The 21,606-nt window shown below is 37.7% G+C and overlaps 1 protein-coding gene across 1 annotated transcript; it reads left to right on the forward strand.

The window, feature by feature from the left end:
* Positions 1–1,879: 1,879 nt before the first annotated feature.
* On the forward strand, positions 1,880–17,482 carry ANGPTL5 (angiopoietin like 5). The gene is made up of 8 exons (XM_010127831.2): positions 1,880–2,208; positions 3,949–4,096; positions 5,070–5,173; positions 5,709–5,802; positions 6,664–6,764; positions 11,928–12,048; positions 13,608–13,793; positions 16,247–17,482. Exons 1-8 carry the CDS (start codon positions 2,110–2,112, stop codon positions 16,564–16,566), a joined length of 1,173 nt encoding a protein of 390 aa, XP_010126133.2. The 5' UTR covers positions 1,880–2,109; the 3' UTR covers positions 16,567–17,482.
* The last annotated feature ends 4,124 nt before the right edge of the window (positions 17,483–21,606 follow it).

Raw genomic sequence — 21,606 nt, forward strand, 5'->3', positions numbered from 1 at the left:
GAGCCCATGTCACACCTAGGAAGATTCACGTTCATGGTCAATTCACATGGACAGAATTTGAGCTTCTTTAGACTTCCAGCACAACTTGCAGCTTCACCCTAGATACCTTCTGAAATTTAGGATTAAAAATAATCTTTATTAGGTGTTTCTTCCGCTGAGTAATCTCACATCTTTCAGACTGTGGGATGATGAAAAGGTGACTAGCTGACCAGGTATTTCAGACCTATATAATTATTCTGGGACAGCAAGCAGCCTGGTTACAAAATGGAAGATCCCACTCTAGCAGCTGATTTGAAAGACGCCTCATAAATTTTACTATGGGCTAGAGATTGATATTCCAGTGAAGGACAAAGATCAGCTCTTAAATCTCTGTGGGACAGATTCTGAATTTATGACAAATCTTATTTAAAGGCTAGAGCATAGCTATGCTGCTGCAGAAACACATTTTTCTTTCCTTCTTGTTCCAGGGGGATTAATCTGCTAATGTGCTTTAGCTTTCCTCCAAGCTTCAGCTTAACTGTGTAGGCGACTGCACGGGAGAAGGAGTCCAATTAAGATTCTGACCATTTTAACCACTCCTTCCTGAAATTTGTCTCCTCTTTCTATTTCTGTTCATAGAAAGAGGAATAAAAATTGTTTATTATTCTTTAATGTCATATATGAGTAGCTATGAAAATCTTTTCACCTTCTTACCTCCCTGAGGCTGTACTATTGATCACAACCTGCATCTTTGTAAGAGAGTATCAACTAGTGCACTAGTTGAATAGCTTGGAAAACTATAATATGCCATGCAATACTTTAGAACAAATTAAAAATTTAATTTTGAGAGATACTGAAGAACCAAAGTTGTTAAAAATTTCACAGGCAGTTGAATGTCCTCCTCTCAAGAAGCAGGCATGTATAGGTGCTTAGTACCCTTTGGCTATTAAGTTTGAAATAAAACATTGGATTAAAAAATGGATTAAAATCTGGACTTTAAAATGTATTAACTCCCCTCTCCCAGCTGCTTTCAAATCTTCTGTAGCAAAAACTATTTCCAGTGTCTTCCAACTTCAGACAGGTATGGAGATGAACCACAGTACTGAGACAAATTTGGAACATTGGCTATACCAGCGTAAGGTGATGCTGAACAGTGTACTTTGACAGTCCTTCAGACAGTCTGTCTCCCAGTGGTACATTAGAAGCTGAGGTTTCATTTATTCAGGCAGATCACAATCAATTTAAATTCTCTAATGTGCATGAGGATTTGAAAATCTGTTGGACCTGTATGAACTTTCCAAATAAACTTTCCAACTAATTTGCTTTTTGGTTAAAATGTCAAATCCCGTTTTTAAGATACAAAAATAGTGTATCTGAGTGTGTAAAAACTGTAAGAGCCTACTATATAGCTTTAATTCAGTTTCTGTGGACTGCATTTAATCTTTTTTTTTTCAGGACATTCTCCTGTACTTAGACATTTTTTCAGGGGTAAAAATAATTGTATTTCAGTGATAGTCCCACTCGCAATACCTCTGTTCCTAAGGATGGGATGCCAGTGAGACCAAGAGAGTGCTATTGTCCTCTTGGTAAACAATTTTCAATGTAACACTGAGTATTATTTTAAAGTAATATTTTTCAGTTTTATATTTTGAATTTGCTTTTAGGATATATTCTAAAATTGCCTCCACGGGCTGTTCTAATGCACTACCACCTCACTAGTGTAAAAACCCTAATTTTAATGATAAAAACCTTTGTAAAAATAGGAAAACATCTATTAATTCTTGTTTTCTTTCAAGTAGCCCAGACTACTCAATATCAAATATATACCAATAGTCGAAAAGAGCATGTAAGACAACCTGTCACAGTTTTATCACAAGGAAAATATATATGGTTGATGTGTCATGTAAAGCTGATAAGCAGTAATTGCTCTCGGGATACAAGCAGTAGTATATAAAATCCACTGTGCAACTGAAATGTTGTTTATTAAATCCAGGCATTAAAGGAGTGATGTGCTGGCTGCTCTTTGTGCTGTAGACATTCCCAAATAGTTAGCTCAGGACTTCATAGTGTACAATCCTTTCCATGGAAATTTGAAACCCGTCAAAACGTTTGCATTTCTGCAAGTAAAAGATGAAGTGCTCTGGGGTAACTTCCTTGATCTGTCTTAATATTTTTTTGTTTAATCTGGGAGAGCCTGTCATAAGTAATGTCAAGCCTTGTTCATTTAAGGTAAGATTTTCAATTACTTTGCTTAGATAAGATAATGTAACTGAGTGATTTCTCAGAAAAGTGACAGATGTTTTAAAAATGCAGATTGCTTTATTCAGGACAGATATGGAAATATAGAAGAATCAGGTATTTTCAGCTAGAGAAAAGAAACTACATTGAAATTGTAGGAATTCAGTATATTAGAACATTTTTGTCTTAATGTCCTTCATCACAGCTCAGCTGTTAGGCTATATTTCTAATCTCGTCTGCATGACTGTAAATGCAGAGTAACTATTGGTTTTGGCAGAGTCACCGTTTTTGCCTGAATTGCCGAGGTCAGATTTAGTTGCCTGTTTCATGTTGGGTTTTGTTAAAAATAAATATTGCTTAAAAATATTTGCTTGACAGTATTTAATTGAACATCTGGTGAGTAGCTGTGATAAAGCCCTGGAACAAACCATGGTTTCAAGTGATCTATTTAAAAGTTTCATGTGATCTGTTTATAACTCTTACAGAATTTTTGTTCCTGTATTTTGTGGTTATTTCAAAACTAAAGCAGCATATTCTTTTAGTTCTCTAGCATTCATCTCCAGACACAAAATGCAATTATGTTAATAATTCAGAAACCTTTTTTTTTTTTTTGTAAAATCTTGTTAACAGTTTTATGTAATTTTTACTTCCACTTTTTAAGAGCAAAAATCAGGAAAAAAATCCAGTTCAGTGCTTTGCCAGTGTTGTGCCAATACCAGAAAGAGAAGCCTGAAGCAGGAAAGGAGAACAATCCTGTTGAAGATATATTCAAGTCTAAATAAGTTTCTTTTTTCATTAAAATCTTTAAGTTTCTAAGGGTCCTATTTAGATTTTGAAAATCCAGTATATGAACATACTACAATGCTTTGCTAAGATTTTGGAATCAACAAAGACTCAAATGAAAATATGTTTCTTAGTTTTTTTACAATGACACATCTTTCAGGAATTACTTTTAGCATTTCTTTCATTGATGAGTCAGAGGCATTCCCTAATTTTATGTCAAATGGCACCACGGAAGAAAAAATATTAAATACAAAAATATTATTTTAAAAGACCATTAATAGATGCAACTACTTTTACTAATACCTTTATTGTTACTATTTCAGATAAATGTATGCCTGTGAATAGTATCCCATTATTCTTTCCTCTATAAGAGCATTTAAAATGTTTTTTTTTTTAATGTTGGGTTTGTCTGCAAATCTGCTTGGGACTGTTTGTTTGCATAGATTAATAACTTGTGCAAGTATCTCCATGATCACAGTCTAATTAATTAATTTAGGACTTTCAAGAGTGAAAGTGTTTTGCTAATAATATGAGGTAAATCCAAAAGCCTGCTCCTTTCCAGTTAAAATAACTTTGTTAGCAGTTGAAATGTTTGTTGGGTGTAGTGATTCCTGAAATGTGAGCTTCTTAAATGCAAGACTTACAAGTTCTTGCCTCTAGCTCACAGTGCTCACATGTAGAATACTTTGCCAGAAATGTTGGTGGTATTTTTTAAATTTATGGAGGTTATTCTTTACCTCTGAGACTCTCTTTCTCTTGTGAGGTAGGGCTAAACAGAAGACACCTAACAGGCCTTGGTGTCAGCTCTGTCAATTATTGCTTGATAAAGCTTTAAAAAAACCAGGTTTTGAAGGAAGATCCATAGCATAATCTACTTCATTTTGGCAGATGTAGCTATTTTATATATTCCTTATGATCAATTTATTTCCCCCTCCATCGGTACAACAGGGCACAAGGGATGTTGGAGCTGTGGAGGAACCACTCAAGGCAGAAGAGAAAAATACATCTGCAGATATTTCAAAACAAAAAGAACAATGCGTTGTACCATGTGATGTTCAAGCTAAAATTTTACGAGGCGAAAAACATTACATGTGCAGTATGTATTAATCAAGAATACGCTCAGCGACAAGCTATGCAATGCCATGCTATGCAATCCTCTGCTAAGCTATGCTATGCTGTGCTAATTCATTTTTTTAATCTTCTTGAAAGAATGTGACAGCCTTTGATCCTGCTGTCCAGGCTGAGTACTGTTCAGAAGGTTGGGGGTGCTGTGTTTTTGGGGTGCAGCTGGTGTGACAAAGTTGAAGTATAATCATTCTCCATAATCATTGGCGAGGACAGGCAAATCCAGGCAGCAGCTCAACCTGCTGAAGTCTATGTTACCCTCTGAATGTCAGTAGCTCTCTCCCTTAGAGAGGAAGAGTAGGGTGTCTGTCCCTCATTTAAACATCATAGTTAGGTGTGGGGGAGTTAGTTAAGTGGGAGGACATCTATACTTCAGCTTACCTTTCATAGATATCTATACAGGACATTGTCTATTCACTGCCTTGACAAACTCCACAGCAGATTATGTAATCAGCCTCAGAAAGATTTGTCAAAATTCTTGTTTTTCCCAAATGGTTTTTAATATGTATTATTAATTACCCGACAAGTTTACTTTTTGTATTTTTAGCATCAAGGCAAAAAACATGAGCTTAAGTAAGTAGCAGAGTGAATGAGTAAAAATAGGATGACAAGAAACATTATTTGTCTGTTATCATTTACATTTGTATTTCTGTGGTATACATTAACTGGTTATCTAAGTTGCCCAAGGATAAGATAAAATTCCTCAAATCTTAAGAAGAGCCATCTCTTTTTAAAATGTCTTCACTGCAACCAGTGAGGCTGAGGTTCTTAGCATCTCTGGATTTAATCTATCGTCTCTGTACTACTTTAATTTCAGTTTTAGGTACCCTAAGGTTAAACATCTTCAATATCCATTTAGTTATTGTAAGTAAATGTGACATTATTCAGTCAAGAATTTTTCTAGATTTATGATAACAAAGTGGATGAACATATTTCTTTTAAAGGAAATTTGCAGAACTCTCTTGTTGAATATGCAAGAAGCACAAAAAAACTGGTAAGAAACATGATGGATGATCAACAGTCTTCCTTGGATTACCTTTCTAACCAGGTACTTTTTTCTTTATCATAAAGATTTTTATTTATTATTTATCATTACAGATATTGTGTAACTGCAGAAAATTAAGCATTTATATTGACATAAAAACCATAGAATTAGAGTCTCCATCACCATTCCTTGTACCCTGGGTAAGGTATGAGTTCCATTTCTCCAAGGTGTGATCAGCACCATCTGGACCATAACTTAGTGGCACACATGGCGGTAGGGCAAGTGGCAGATCACTCCTCCACACTGGCTGCTATCTGCAGTGCTTTCGTATTTGTATAGAAGACATATTATCATGAACTCTGATAGCATTTTACAAACACTGTGCACTCACTCAGGACAGATAAAAAGCCTTAATCAAAGTGAAGGACTTTTCCTGTGCCTAAAGATGATTTGGGATGCAAAAAGTAAAAAATTGGACCAATTCTCACATCACAAAAATTAACTTCAGATTATATTTACTAGGAGTCAAAAAAAGCAGCTTTAGAATCTAAAATTCCTCATTGCAACCTCTTTAAAGATCTTTTATTTGAATTTGCAGGTAAATGAACTCATGAACAGACTACTTCTTTTGAATGCAGAAGTTCTGAGAAAGCATTTGGATCCACTTCCTTACAAAGCAGTTCAATCTCATGGTAAGTATTTTTCACGTTTAGTCTTGACCTCTTCCCTTTTTATCTTTGTAACTTGACAAAGAACTAATTAAAGCAAAGGTAAGCAATTACAACATTCACAGTATTTATTCTGTGTTAGTATGCAGGTACAAACTCTTATAATTCTGGGCATCCTGTTTAGCATCTTGCTGACTTTTTTACAAAAAGAAGTTCATAAGTGGTCTGATGTTGCTAAATGTTACTTTCTTTTGTAATGAATTGAAGTGTGCTCAGCATTTACAATATCCTTCTTCAAATGAGATGGAAGTCACTTGTACACTGGACAGTTAATCTTCTTTGTAGTGTTCATTCCAGCAAAAGGAAACATTACTTCTAAGCAGTCCTACTGGCTGTAGAAACTGCTTAATTGAGTAGGTTTAACACAGACCTGGCTTAACACTTAGAAGCAAAGGGGTTTTTATGTATACATTATTATATAAATGCTTTTACAAATATAAAAATAAATACTTGCGGAGAAAAGACATCCTTCCTCAGATAATATGTCTTTTTACTCAGTACAAGTGTTACCCAAATAAAATCAGAAAAATAAAACCCAGACACATAACTTAATTTCTGTATCAGATCAGTTAAGATTAGAAAAAACTCTCTCTATAGAATATAATTTATGCTTCTTTCTGAGCTTAATGGAGTTCAGAGAATTTTCATTTATAAGGTAAATTCATTACAAAACACAAAAAACAATTTTAAAGTTTGCATGACAAGAAAATGCTATTTGAGATAATTCATACATTACCAAGAAAAGTAATATTCTGTGCTTAAGCTGCATTTGTTTTTTTTTAACGTATTTTGCTAATGAACTTCATCAAATACTTTGTTCTCTAGGGTTGGATTGCAGTGATATTAAAGATACTGTTGGTTCAGTTTCAAAAACTCCAACTGGTCTGTACATTATCCATCCAGAAGGATCAAATTATCCTTTTGAGGTAATAAATTTCTCTCTGAGGATAGTCACAATTTGCTTGAGAATATGCACTTAGAATATGTTTAATAGATTTAAAGTGTTTTCTTTGACAGTTTCTCAACAGATGAATAAGAAATGTATTAAATCATGCAAATGTGTCTGCAATTACTATAATTTTGACAAGTTGCTCAGTTTCTACAATGAAATTTAATCTCTGTAATAAGATCCCATCATATACATGTTTTCATAACAGTGAAAAATGTACCAAAGAGGAAAATCCCAGATAATTTCCAGCACCCCTTTTGGACATTGAGAAGTGCTGTTCTTTTCTGTTTTAAAGATGAAAAACTGAGGAGCCAAGGGACTGTTCCATTTGGCTCCTAAAATGGGACCTTTGGCTTTTTGAATTATTCTGCTGAATGACTGTTTAGCGTTGCCTGTTCTTGAGAGGTGACTCCACTGATGTCTATAGCTTGGACCATGATATTATATAGGCATCTAAATATAGGTGCAGATGTATATTAGTTTGAGTAGGAAGTGCTTAGCTCTTGCCTGATCGTCATTATAACTCAGTTTTGACTCAGAGAGGCATCAAAACTTTTAGTCTTCATATCCAGTTTGCAGGATATATATTCTTAAGACAAAGAAAAGAAGATTAAAGTAAGTGTGAGATGCAGCAGTCACCACCAGCTTGGAGTTGCTGTAATTGCTCAGAGTTATAGTGGTTATCTAGAAGAAGAGAGTTTGGGGTTAATTTCCTACAGGCTCAGGACAGTCAAATCCATGCAAAAAAACCAAATACTATGTTTTATCTGTTTATTTCTATTTCAGGCTGTTCTACTTAGGGAAGTCCTTATGCATAGCAGAAAGACAGATATGGCACTTTCAAACTTTTAATTTTGCAGTATGTACTGGGGTCTTTAGTTTTTGGAGAAAAACTGTGGAGTTTAAGCCAGCTAATAAACAGCAAAATTTAATATCTAACTTTATAGTCTTCCTTTATATATAACAAAGGAAGGATGAATCCCTTTATCTCTAGCCTATTGGAACCCTGCAAAATGCTACAAAAAAAAAAAAAAAAGAGCTCAATCTGATTATGCAAAGGCTTCAGAAGTACGCTGGGATCTCAAAAGAAAAAATGACCTTGGTTGTGCAGACCCCTGATAGAAACCCCTGTCATTCTCTCTACACAATGCAGCAAGCTCAGGGAAGAGATCCGTAACTCATTAGCAAGTTCCTTCCAGGTAAGCAAAAGGCAAAGACAGGTAGAAATGTTTACAGGACAACCATATTTATAGTATAAAAAAAATGCTCTTTGCCTTACCCCAGGCTGAACCATAGTACAAAATGCATCTGTTTCAGAATTTCTTCTGGATTGCGGAGGATTCCATTGAGGAAATATTCATACCTCACCCAAATTACTTTTCCTGAGAGATGGTATGACTAATCTATGTGAGAAAAGTGATTTCTCAGTTCACTTATAGCTTTTGGCGAATAAAACGAAAATGATAAAGTTCCTTTCACTTGAAAAGTATTTTTGACACTTTTCCACATTTAAAGTTACTGCCAGAATCTAATAATCAGATATATGAGTAGAAAGGTTCCTTAAGGAGAACAAGAAACAAAGGAAAAATCATAGTAGTTTGATTAAAAACACAAGGTAACAATAAATAATGAGAAGAAACGTCTGCACTCCTGAAATGAGTATCTCATTTCTTGTCTGGTAGATGTTACACAGAACTGAAAAGATAGTGCCAAAGAGTTCTCAGAGAAAAATATCTAAAATATGTGTGTTACATAAAGAATGTTATTTTAAGGAAAACTATTTAATGCAAATTCTTCCATGTGTTGAAGCATAAAAAGAATACAAGAGAAATGATAGATGAACAAAAATATCAAGACATTAAAACATAAACAAGAAATTGTAATACATTTTAAGGGTCTAATACATGAGTTAAGAGTTCTGGAAGTTCTGAAGATTAGCAGAATAAGGAAAGAGGCAGAAAACCATAGCAAGAAACTAAAAAACAGAAAACAAAGCCAGCATGAAACAATTTATTTCAATGAGGACCTTTTCAGCAATAAGCTGCCCTTTAAAAGTAACTGAAACTAAACCAAAATGTCTTTAGAATTGTTTGCATAAAGATGCCAGATAAATGAAGAAAACTATTTTGACAACTTGATCCTGTTTTCATGTTTGAAACCCCATGTCTTCAAAAGTGGGTATAGATTTTGGATGCTTAACTTGGGCAAATGGAAACAAACCTGAATTCCACGAGCTCTAAGAGTATCCAGTTTCAATGGCAGTGGCAGGTTGTCATAATCTGAGAAAATTAGTCCCAAATGGGCTTTTATCAAAGCATTCAAGCATAAGGCAATTAAAACTAATTTCACTCTGGAAAATTGAATCACAATCACTTTCTGATACGTTTTCCAATCAGTAAATTTAGATTAGTGATATTTCTAAGGTGGATCAGACAAACTAAAACTAAACAGCTTTTTGGAATATACTTCTTACATATACTAAAGATGGAAAGGGAAGAAATATTCAGTAAAAGCATCCTCCTGCTCATTTAATTTAAATTCTACCTGGTACAGACATGCCCCTCAAACCCTGCATGATATGAGACATAGAACAAGCTGTAAAGCAGATTAACTATTATAAGGCTTTAAGAAATAAAATTGTGTAATTTCCAGCGTATAAGGTAATAAAGAAACTACAAAGCAATGACTGTTCTTTGCGTATCTATCTCATATTCTTACTTAACTGGTCTATGTTTTGGTGCCATATCTAAGTAATTGGCTGATATGTACTGTATCAACCAGGCCAAGTGCAAGGTCCTGCACGTGGCTTGGGGCAATCCCAGGCATAGACACAGGCTGGGGAGAGAATGGATTGAGAGCAGCCCTGAGGAGAAGGACTTGGGTGTGTTAGTGGATAAGAAGCTCAACATGAGCTGGCAATGTGCGCTTGCAGCCCAGAAAGCCAACCGCATCCTGGGCTGCATCAAAAGAAGCGTGGCCAGCAGGTCGAGGCAGGTGATTCTGCCCCTCTGCTCTGCTCTTGTGAGATCCCACCTGGAGTGCTGTCTCCAGCTCTGGAGCCCCCAACATAAGAAGGACATGGATCAGTTTGAGCCAGGGTCCAGAGGAGGGCCATGAAAATAATGAGAGGGCTGGAGCACGTCTCTTATGAGGACAGGCTGAGAGAGCTGGGGCTGTTCAGCCTGGTGTAGAGGAGACTCTGGGGAGACCTTATAGCAGCCTTCCAGTACCTAAAGGGGGCCTACAGGAATGATGGGGAGAAACTCTTTAGTAGGGCCTGTTGCAATGGGATGAGGGGTAATGGTTTTAAAATAGAGGGAGGTAGATTTAGATTTGATGTAAGGAAGAAATTTTTTACACTGAGGGTGGTGGAACACTGGCACAGGTTCCCCAGAGAGGTGGTGGATGCCACATCCCTGGAAACATTCAAGGCCAGGCTGGATGAGGCTCTGAGTAACCTGATGTAGTTGGGGATGTCCCTGCTTCTTGCAGGGGGGTTGGACTAGATGACCTTTGAAGGTCCCTTCCAACCCAAACTATTCTATGATTCCATATGTAGAGACAATTCTCTTTCTGAGAATTATCAACACTCCCACTAATGTATGTTGGACTGAAGATTGATGTTGTGAACAAGGGGGCTCCTCTTTGTATTTCTGACTCAAAGTAAGAGGAGTAGCCAAGTGTCAATCATTTTCTCAAGACAGCAGATGAGGCAATGGGATTATTTTTAATGAGTTTTAGGTATTTGCATCTACATACTCATTTTGGAATCTGTTGTATTTCTTTTTATTTTAGTTCATTGGGTGACTGAAATGAGCATGTGATTCTCCAGGGAATAAAGCCCATAATTTTCTTTCATGCACATGTCCTTTACTATGGTTCATTCAGTATTTGTGTTGCAAGGATTGCTGAAAGCATCCAATGGCCTTGACTTACTCAAGGATCCAAGATTCTCTAGATTGCATTAGATCAATGGGTCTAGATGACCGGGGCTGGACAAGATGACCTTTAAAGGTGCCTTCCAACCCCAACTATTCTATGATTCTATCACATTGCAGCTCTGTGCTGTTGCTTTCTTGTCATTCATAGAGAAGATGTTAAGTCACAGAGGTTCTGAACATGATGTTCATGTGTTCCTGTCAAGGAACAAGGCAGTTAGCTGAAATCCCTAGAGAGCAGCCAAGAGTCTACAGGCCCTTTTTGTAGATAGTGGAGGTGACTGTCATCTGCAGGGGGTGATTTGGATCTTGGTCTCCCAGAGCCACACTATGAATGCACATTTCTCTGTGTAAGGGGGATTACAGGGCAGACAAGGGCAATAAGTTGCCTAACTTAGGGAACTCATTTATGTGTCTCAGTTAAATGGGCTGAGGAGAAAACGTGCCATATAATGTGACACTTCATAGCAGTGCAGAAGGCAGGTGGACCACTGCCATTTGACATGCCATGGGGCACCAGTTTTAGTGAAGACTCATAAAGACTCATGAATTTGACAGCTGATCTTTTGTATTCAGTGGGACCGCTCAGTTGCAGGCTGTTAAATGTTCACATTCTTCCTGGATTGGGACCCCTTCTTATGTAGAGTTTTTTGCCACTCCAGCATCAATTACAATATACTGGGTTAATTGCTATCACTTTTCCACTCCCTTGCCCTTATTAAGGGCTCTACATTTCCCAGGCATCACAAACACAGTATTTCTGTGGAAGAAGGTATGATGGTGAGGGAGGACACGTAAGAAGTGTCTATTTTGCTTTGCTGAAATAAAGGTATATTCAGTGTTAGTGACTGTATCTGTAGTATTTTGCATGATAAATACATGACATTGCATGTTGCTTACACTTCATGCTATTATTAATGCACAGTAACATTTATCAAAGCTTATTTATTATATTTGATATGAGCAGACATTTGCACATAGCAGTTTCTATTGGCTGAGGAAATATCCAAATCAAGCAGTTCAACAAAAACATGTAAAAAAATACTGTAGCTTCATTTTTAATTTTCTTTGAGCTTTTTGTTAAAGTACTTGAAAGGTATGTTGCTCAGCAAAACTCTGATTAGTCCATCTTTATTTAATTAGAATGTTATCTTGTTAACAGCTGCTTCAAGAATGCTTAATCATATCTGTATCTATTTTAGGTTTTGTGTGACATGGATTTTCAAGGAGGTGGATGGACTGTGCTTCAGAAAAGAACTGATGGAATCATTCCATTTCAGAGAACATGGTCTGAATATTTGGATGGATTCGGTGACCTTTCTGGTATTAATTTCTTAAGTACTCTAAACTGCTTTGTACCCACCTGGAGTACTGTGTCCAGTTCTGGAGCCCCCAACACAAGAAGGACATGGACCAGTTGGAGAATGTCCAGAGGAGGGCCACGAAGATGATCAGAGGGCTGGAGCACCTTTCCTATGAGGACAGGCTGAGAGAGTTGGGGCTGTTCAGCCTGGAGAAGAGGAGGCTTCGGGGAGACCTTATAGCAGCCTTCCAGTACCTCAAGGGGGCCTACAAGAAAGATGGGGAAAGGCTGTTTAGTAGGGCCTGTTGCGATAGGACGAGGGGTAATGGTTTTAAAATAGTGGGAGGTAGATTTAGATTGGATATTAGGAAAACATTTTTTACAATGCAAGTTGTAGAACACTGGCACAGGTTCCCCAGAGAGGTGGTGGAAGCCCCATCCCTGGAAACGTTCAAGGCCAGGCTGGATGAGGCTCTGAGCAACCTGATCTGGTTGAAGATGTCCCTGCTCCTTGCAGGGGGGTTGAACTAGATGACCTTTGAAGGTCCCTTCCAACCCTAACCATTCTATAATTCTATCTCTGCGGTCTTTATGTGAGCTGCATTCCACTAAATTGTGAGGGATTTTTAGGAGTATAGAGAGTAAAGTTCTTAAAAGTCTTACTTATACTGGAGTTTTTTTCATAAAATCTATTGCGTGATCTTCTCAATAATGACTATCATCCTACTTGAGTCTTTAGCCATTGCCCATCCTCAGTCTCACAAAGGGTGTTTAAAATGTTGCAATGTTTTCTTCCTGAAATAATGTATATATTGCATTTCTCTCTTTTTTTTTTCAGATTTAAAAAAGCCTTAGTTGGTGTTAATCACATTTGCAAAATATTTCCTTAAAGCAGAGAAAAATCAGTAATATTTCACCGTAAGGAAAGTAAGTTAGAAACAGAATGGAAACAGTAGCTCCTACCAGCACACCTGTGATATTACATTTATACTGCCACCTTTCCTACAGCAAGTCTGAAAACAGTTGCTTTTTCAGGAGTTTCTCTGGGATTGCAATGACAGCACACAACTGTTCAGCTATACAGAAAAGTGCTGCTCATATGAGGCAACCTATCATGGAAAAAAAAGAGTGATTTATGAGGCAGCAAATCTTGAGAACAGAGTGTTGAGTTTTGTTGCATTTCGTACGATGCTAACATCTATAATTTCTCAGTATTGCCCTTAGGAGGGCTACTGAATTCTGTTTAATCAAGCGGATCTTTAGAATGAACATCCAGTTTTTGTGGTCTTCCAAGGTGTATTGAAGGTGAACACTTCAAAGTTATCATGTGGACATGTTTCTAAAAATGTCACAGAGAAAAAAGATGATGCACACATGGCAATTCTTTCCATGGTTTTCCAATGAAGTAGGAAGATTACTCTGTACCTTCATTGGCCTTTCAAAGGAATATAAGCCTGCCAGACAACTTTTATTACACTTGGTTCAGGATAGAAAGTAGAAAATCTAGAAGAGTCCATTTTTTCTTTTACACTTTCAATTTCTACAAGTTTATTGACTATATATTATATTTGTGTTTCAGGGGAATTCTGGCTTGGACTGAGGAAGATTTTTCACATAGTGAATCAAAAAGCCGCTAGTTTCAGTCTTTATGTGGATTTGGAATCAGAAAAGGACAAGCATGCCTATGCATCTTATGATGGATTTTGGATAGAGGATGAAGCATGTTCTTTTAAGATCCATTTGGGGCGTTATTCAGGAAACGCTGGTAAGAACATCCTTCTTTAAAGGATTTGAAGATAGCTACTTCCTTTCTTAATGTGAAAAAATGCATTCAAAAGAGTAATATTTAGTTAAGATAACTTTAAAAATGTTTATTTCTAATCTGTTTTTCTCTATTTGGTGCATAATGAACACAGATAAATGGTTAATGATGTAGTGATTGGTTATGCTACCATCAGTCTTTACAGAATAAGAAACAATTTAATTCTGTTGCTTCAAGGTCTTAAATGGAATAATAATTGAATAAATACTCCTTTAATAAAAGAAAACAAATAAAGAAAATAAAGGAACTGTATTTCCAAATGGATTCAAGTCCACAGAATATAAATATAAAATATGTAAGGGATTTTGTATGTGTTTGTGTACATCTATTTAGTGGTCTAATTCTTTAGATGTCCATTATCTCAACCCAAATATGCTCATGTTAGTGAAAGTCTTCCTGATGTTCTTGCTTTGGCTAATTCGGAAGTGCCCAGACAGTGGCGTACAAAGGACAGAGAAAGAAACCAAATGGGACAAATTAGGCCTATAGCATGTAACAGTTACTGGCTGATAAATAGATACGGATTAATTTATAATTCCAGACCTTCCTTAATATCATAGCTACACCAAATGCATAAAGATTTGTGTTAAGTATTACACCATGTCTTACACCTTTTTTCTAAATTTTTTTTCTTCATATTTACTAATATGCAAGAATGTTCTTATTAACAAATGTTGTAGTTTAGCCCAATTCGGGACCAAACTACACAGTTTCTCTCTCACTCCCCCCACCCTCCGAGGGAACGGGGGAGAAGTAACATAACAAAATGCTCGAGGTTTGAGATAAGGACAGGGAGAGATCACTGAAGTTACCGTTATGGGCAAAACAGACTCGACTTGGGGAAAACTATTTATTTATTATTATTAATAAAACCAAAGCAGGATAATGAGGAAGAGAAAAAAAACAACTTCCCCTCTACCCCCTCCTTCTTCTCAGGCTTAACTTTATGTTCAATTATCTCTACCTCCTTCCCCTCTGAAATGGCACAGGAGGGAATAGGGAATGAGGGTTATGGTCAGTTCATCACGTCACTTTATGCCGCTCCTTCCTCCTCGGGGGAAGAACTCCTCACATTCCTCCCCTGTTCCAGCATGGGGTCCCTCCCACGGGCTACAATCTTTCGTGGACGGCTCCAGCACAGGTCCTTTTCCACGGGGTCCAGTCCCTCCGGAACGGCTGCCCTAGCACAGGCCCTCCATGGGCCACAGCCTCCTTCAGGCATCCACATGCCCCGACATGGGGTCCTCCATGGGCTGCAGGTGGATCTCTGCTCCTCCGTGGGCCTCTATGGGCTGCAGGGGAATCTCTGCTCCTCCACGCCTCCACGGGCTGCAGGTGGATCTCTGCTCCTCCATGGGCCTCCATGGGCTGCAGGGGCACAGCCTGCTCCATCATGGGCCGCACCACGGGCTGCAGGGGAATCTGGGCCAGGAGCCGCATTACTCCTCCCCCTCCTTCTGAAGTGACCTTGGTGTCTGCAGCCGTTCCTCTCACAAGAAATTACTCACAACCGGCTCAGACAGGCGGCTCTCAGGGTCTCTTCACATCTCATCTCCTCTCCACTTCTTGCAGCCGGGCCGGGCCGAGTTGGGCCCAGATGGCCGCCTGGCGGGAGGCCAGAGGGTGAGGGCCACAAGGCCCACAAGGCTCACGCCTCCCCCTCTCTGCCCCCTGCTTCAGCTTCTTTACTTTTTTTTTTTTTAATTTTCCCCCTCCTTAAATACGTTATCGCAGAGGCGTTATCAGGGAACATTCTGCTACCAATTGGCTCGGCCCTGGCCAGCAGTGGGTCTGCCCTAGGCCCAGTCGAGTCCACCAGACCAAGGGGAAACTTCTAGCAGCTTCTTACAGAAACTGCCACTGTAGCCCCCGCCACTACACAAAACCAACAGACCAACGTAATGGTTATTCTCTAAATGCGCCGGTGCTTTACTCTACCTGTATTTGTAAGAAACATTATTTCTCTAGTAAGACCACAGAACCAGTAATCACTGACTGCTGTGTTTTAACAATTACATTTTATCTCATGACTTACTCTGGAGCTTTGGGCATATCTGAAGTTAACAACTCTTTTCATTTCTTTTATCTTTTCTTCCACTGTCTTTGACGACAGACACCTTTATCTTCATAGATGCTGTGCATCACTAAAAACAACAATATAAAGATGTTTCATCAAATTTCTACTTGTTCCATACTTCTCAGGATTTTATAATTTTTTTTTCCTACCTCTTTAACACATTGCCAGCTCATTATTTGGTGCTCTTGAACCGCTTTTGAAGAAATCTATTTTTCTAATAAATTCAGAGGAAAAGTTTGCCGAGTATACAACAAGTAAGAAATGTTATGTTTCTCCATAAATAACTCTTTTATTCTTCTGTTTTCTCTGTTGTACTTAGGTGATGCATTTAGAGGATACAGAAAAGAAGATAACCAGAATTCAATGCCTTTCAGCACATTTGATGTTGATAATGATGGATGCAGGCCGATGTGCACTATTAAAGAACAGCCTGTAAAGAGTTGCAGTAACTTCAGTGATAACACTGGGTGGTGGTTCAACCAGTGTGGCCTTGCAAATCTTAATGGCGTTCATCGCTACACAGGTAGATTTCTTGCAACTGGGATTCACTGGGATACATGGACAATGAACAACAAACCAGTCAAAATCAAATCAGTTTCAATGAAAATTCGGAGAACCTATAATCCATATTTCCATTAACCTATAAAACCAGAAATATATAACACTTCTTGCAATTATATGGGAAAATGTATCACTGCATCATAAATACTTTTCACTTGAACAGTTCAGTTGTAAAACTCTGTTAGATATTTCCATAATACAGTTACTCATTTTTATTATGAAATGTCAGCATTTGTAGTGTTCCTGGTTGATTAAGAAGGTCCTAAGAAGAACAGAGTTTTCAGAAAATGGATGAAGCTTAGTGTTTGTCAGCTTTTATTCAACTGTATCTTATGCAATCTCAGATGCAGTGGAAAAATTATAAAAAGGAGAATAATGCTGACTTTTGCATGTGGTTTTTTTTTCTGTGCTCTCTGCATATCTGAGTTGACAAGAAATTTCATCAGATTTTATTTTAAAAAGCTATATACCTGCCATTTCCATCATGATATTTTGGAAAAATACCTTTTCTTCACCTTGGGTTAATTTTCCAGACCCAGCTCTTCTTTCTGTGTTCCTTATCAGTGAAGATAACACTGACTTATTTCAATGCATACGTAAGGTTCTGCATACTCTCAGGGCCTAATTTTATACAATTAAGGTAGATACTGACTTGCAAGAACTGTGGTCTGTTTTGTATTTAAATTTCACAGTCAAAGTGTGTCATAAAATTTTTACTCTACCATTGTCTATTTCACAATTCACTACAAATGAACACTTTTTCAAAGAAAATGTGTAACATTTCATATAACCTTTGGAGTTTTATTTTTTGGATGTATGGGCCAGATTTTATGTTTTTTGATTTTTATTGGCATTCACTTTGTGAACGATCATGTAGTAATGAACAAAAAACTCTGAGTTGTGTAAGTACATTTTAAATTAAGTATTGCGAATTGTTTGAATTTCTGTCAGTAAAAATAGAATAATAGCAATAAAATTATGAATATTGCCAGTACAGCAGTGTTTCTGGAACCTGGCATCTATTCTGTAGCAATTAGGCATGGTATTTCTCATCTTTGCTTCAGTTTCCGTAGATCAGCTCTGTAGTAACATGTGGAATGAAATCAGTTAAGAACTCTATGGGTTTCCTCTTCGCTGCCTCGCACTTTCACCAAGCATTAATACAGTGAGCAGAAACTATAATCAGTTCAGAACCACCACATTTTAGAACTTCTTTCCAAGTTCTACTTGGAAAGTTGTAGGAGGAAATTAAGCTTCTGATAGGGTATCATGTTACAAGGTTAAGCGAGACAAATATTTCCTCTTTTCTTCTATGCTTGACTAGTCCTTTTACAACTGGAGATTAAAAGTTGCTAAAAGCAGAGCATTTCTCTCTGCTAGAGGGAGAAGTGGGGGCCTATGGTAGAAGCATGGTAGGAAGTAGCCTGAGGAAAAATATCACAGGCCCTGTAGTGTGATTGTGAGAAAGAGGGTAGCTCATGCTCCCTGGAGAGACTGAATTCTCTGAGCACAGGGGGATTTTGTTGTCAGACCCTGTAGTTGTTGGAATTAGAGGTGGGGAGATGGTATGAACGCCCTCTTTAGCCCTTCCTCTCACTCCAGGCTTATTAGCAATGCAGTCTCTTCTAAGAGCAACGTGGACCCAGCAGACCTATAAAGGTAAATACGAAGATGAAAGAGCTTCTGCAGCAAGATTAACAAGCATTAGAGCAGTATGCGGTGCTTTAAAGAGTATTAATTCTGGCTGCGAGCCTGGATGTTGTCACTGTATTAGGGCTGCTATCTCAGAAAGAGTCCCCAGGCTGCAGTACAACAATCCTGCTGGAGAATGCCAGTGGCTGAATTTCATGAAAATTTAATGGCTTTGATGAAAGCCTCAAACATTGACAGTGTGACCTCTGCTCTGACAACCAGGTCCAAGGCTGTGAGCAGAAAGGAAGAGTTGAAGTAGGGAATCTGGATACTGAGTGTAAAGCTAGAGTCTACTGACACCGTGAGGCTCCTTTTGGGTTTATTAGAATCCCTGCTTAAAAATTAGGTTGCAAATGAAGACTGTAGATCTGTGCAGGTGAATATTACCACATCTAATTACTAGGTTTAATTTCTCCTTTGTCAACGTTGGTTAGATTAGGTGGCAGTAACAAATCACAGAGGAGATGGGCCTGAAAAGGTGGCTAAAGCCTGAAGGATCTTTCTTGCAAATAGACATTGAATCTCAAAGTCAAGTCAAATTGTAAACCAGTACAAAAAATGAATTGAATTCTCATTATCAGTACTGGGGAGACATGGGAATGTTTTCTGTTCCTTGGACGATAAAGACACTTCCAAGAGTATTTGCAGAGACTGCTTTGAACTCAATACAAATGCTTTAGTACCCTTAAGTACTCCTCTACTCGCCAGGTCACAGGTAGACACTGTGTTCTCTGTGGATCAGAGTTCCTTTGGTAGATAAAATGAATCCATTTTGCCCCAGGCTTGACTTGGCTCTTAGTTGTGCTGTGAGAGCTGGATCTGCAACGTAAACTGCAAACGGGATGAAGTTCAAATTGGAAATACCAGTCAGGTTTTAACTCCTAAAATCATCTAGGTATGAATTTTCAATATAGTGTTCTTAAGCAAGAGATGGACAATGCTTTATTCCTTTTTCAGATTAGAAACCATATATGAACATACAGATTGTTATTAATTTCTCCTCTTGTATTTGCCATATTATCTACTAGTCATCATCACACTTAGTGCTTCTGTGGCACCAAAACAAGTAATTAGATAATAATATAATTTAATGATTTTTTTTCCTTTCATGAAATCTAGCAGCTGAAAGGATCTGAATAAGGTTTCTATGAAAAGCTTTTGAGCTTTTCGTCATTTATCATAATTTGAGTGTGCGGAAATGTGAGCATTGGTATAGACTGGTTTTATTTTAAAATCTAGTGTATGCTTGGAAAAAGAGTGCTAGAGATTAGCTGGCAGCTTGCCTGGGGCAAATCTGAAATGTAGTGATGGCAATAGAACATTTTCCATGTGATAGATAGCTACTCTCTTCAAAGGTTCATTCAATTTCCTCTCTAAGAAAAAAACCAAAACTGTGAAAACAAATAATTTTGCAGTTAAACACAAAGAATTTACAAGGACATTAAACTGATTCCAGGGGCCTGGGTTCCATATTTACAGCTCATGGTTCCCAACCACCATATGTAAGATTTTTGTGGCCGTATATTTAGGACTGGTGATAAGCTGGTGATTGCCCAAACAGTCTTGTTTCAACTAAATAAAAAGGAACACGTAGGGTGTGGCATGTTAAGAGAATCTGACTGCGTGTTCCAAATAAAAAGTAGCTTGGTTAAACTGCATTTAATATCTATTCCAGGAATGATACTCCAGACTATGAGAAGTTGTTTTTAAAGGACATATAATCTCTGATGTTATGAAACTGCATTTCTTTCGTTTTCTTTTTCCAAAAGTATGTATTCCATTTGTAAATCTCAGTTGAGTAAACTCAAATTATTTGACCCAGTTTATGATGCTACAGTGATATAAATAAATGACAACATGGTTTCCACAGCCTGAGTACTACTGACGTGGCAGTGCAGGGCTCAGTGTATTAGACATCTGGAAATAACAAAACAGTACAACCAAAGGCATTTTACTTTCCACTTGGACAATCCTTATTCGGACAGTAAAATATCTTCTAAACTATTAGATTACTTTTTTTTTTTTTTTTTTTTACTGTAGATTCTGGCATGTATGAAAAACTTTTATTCAGGCTTGTTTCATTAACGTGAAAAAACATTTTGGCTTTATTACTGGTCTCTGTTATGGATCACATTTATAAAAAAATACTCTAACACTACTTTGTACTGATGCTTCACTACAAAATACATAGCATGGTTATGTGCATCATACAGTACTCTGAGTTGCAAGTAGGAAACTTTGATGCACAGCTTGACTCTAAATTTTGGTTGGTTACATGCAACAGTTTCCGTAAGTCTTCCCAGTTATTTAAGGATCACTAATATAACGCACAATTGACATACAATTATTTAAACTATTTAAACAAGAACTCTTGCTTGGAATCTGCTATGTTGGATGTTCTGCAAATGGTGGCAGCACGATCATTGAAATGAAGGTGCTGCAACCTGAAAAGCATGATGACATTCTGATGCATGCCTGCAGTGGGTTAAAGCAGAGTGCACTGCTCCACTGCCAGCACACAAGGTGATACGAAATACCAAGCTAGATGGAGAAGCTTCTGAGACTGAAGGAATATCTGCTTTTCCCTCCTTCCCCTCTGATACATAAAAGATAGAACAGTAAAGCACTAACTGCAGTAACATGGTAAAGTTCTCTTCAGCCTCACCCTAATCTCTGTAGATTCCCTTGAACAGAATCTGAGATGGTTTTAATAGAAATATTAGCTTGCTGGAATGCAGAGCTCAGCATGAACTCAACATTGGAGTGAGCAAGGAAGGAAGAATGAAAGATGAAATGAGACTGGGCCTATAGTTTAACTTGTACATGGCTGCATTTTGAAGACAAGAAAGAAGTAACGGCCGATGATTAAAATTCAAGATCGCCCCATGGCTGCTTGTTTTGAAATGTCCAAGCCCACAATTATTTTCATGAAGGTTCTAACTACCAGTTACATGTAGTTCATCATGTAAATGCCCACAGTTTCACCTGGAAACTTTGTTCAGTGACTGGAATATGCAGAGCTGATTACTTTTACAGCTTGCTTGAAGTGTACCACCTAAGCCCATAGGTAGCCTAATAAGCATGGGCTCTCAGTGTTCCTGACCAAGGTTGCTGGATGATCCAGTAAAACAGAGACAGTCCTGACTTGTCCTGACCTTCAGAGCAAATTGTGATCCTGTTTTGTACAAGTCATCCAGAAATACCAGTCCATACAGGTACTGTCTTTTATCAGCCTTTACCTTTAATAGAAACCTGAACAGGTACTAGTAGCTCCTTGTAACTGCTGTGGTCAGACAATCCTGCTGGGTCTGTTCAAGGGACCAGAGTCCATTCAGGCTTATATAAAACCAGGAGAAAAAGCTTATGTCCTTTAGAGGATTTGTGTATGTGTGCACATGGCATTGCATATATTTTGATGCTTTAACA

Source organism: Chlamydotis macqueenii, chromosome 1, assembly GCF_036417535.1.
Source record: "Chlamydotis macqueenii isolate bChlMac1 chromosome 1, bChlMac1.mat, whole genome shotgun sequence".
NCBI classification, from domain to species: domain Eukaryota; kingdom Metazoa; phylum Chordata; class Aves; order Otidiformes; family Otididae; genus Chlamydotis; species Chlamydotis macqueenii.

What these genes read in the sequence shown, in the direction of transcription:
- ANGPTL5 (XM_010127831.2), top strand. Translation starts at nt 2,110, where the DNA reads ATGAAGTGCTCTGGGGTAACTTCCTTGATCTGTCTTAATATTTTTTTG. An exon ending in TGGATTACCTTTCTAACCAG is followed by an intron (nt 5,174 to 5,708) that starts GTACTTTTTTCT and finishes TTGAATTTGCAG; the next exon opens with GTAAATGAACTCATGAACAG. An exon ending in CAAAGCAGTTCAATCTCATG is followed by an intron (nt 5,803 to 6,663) that starts GTAAGTATTTTT and finishes TTTGTTCTCTAG; the next exon opens with GGTTGGATTGCAGTGATATT.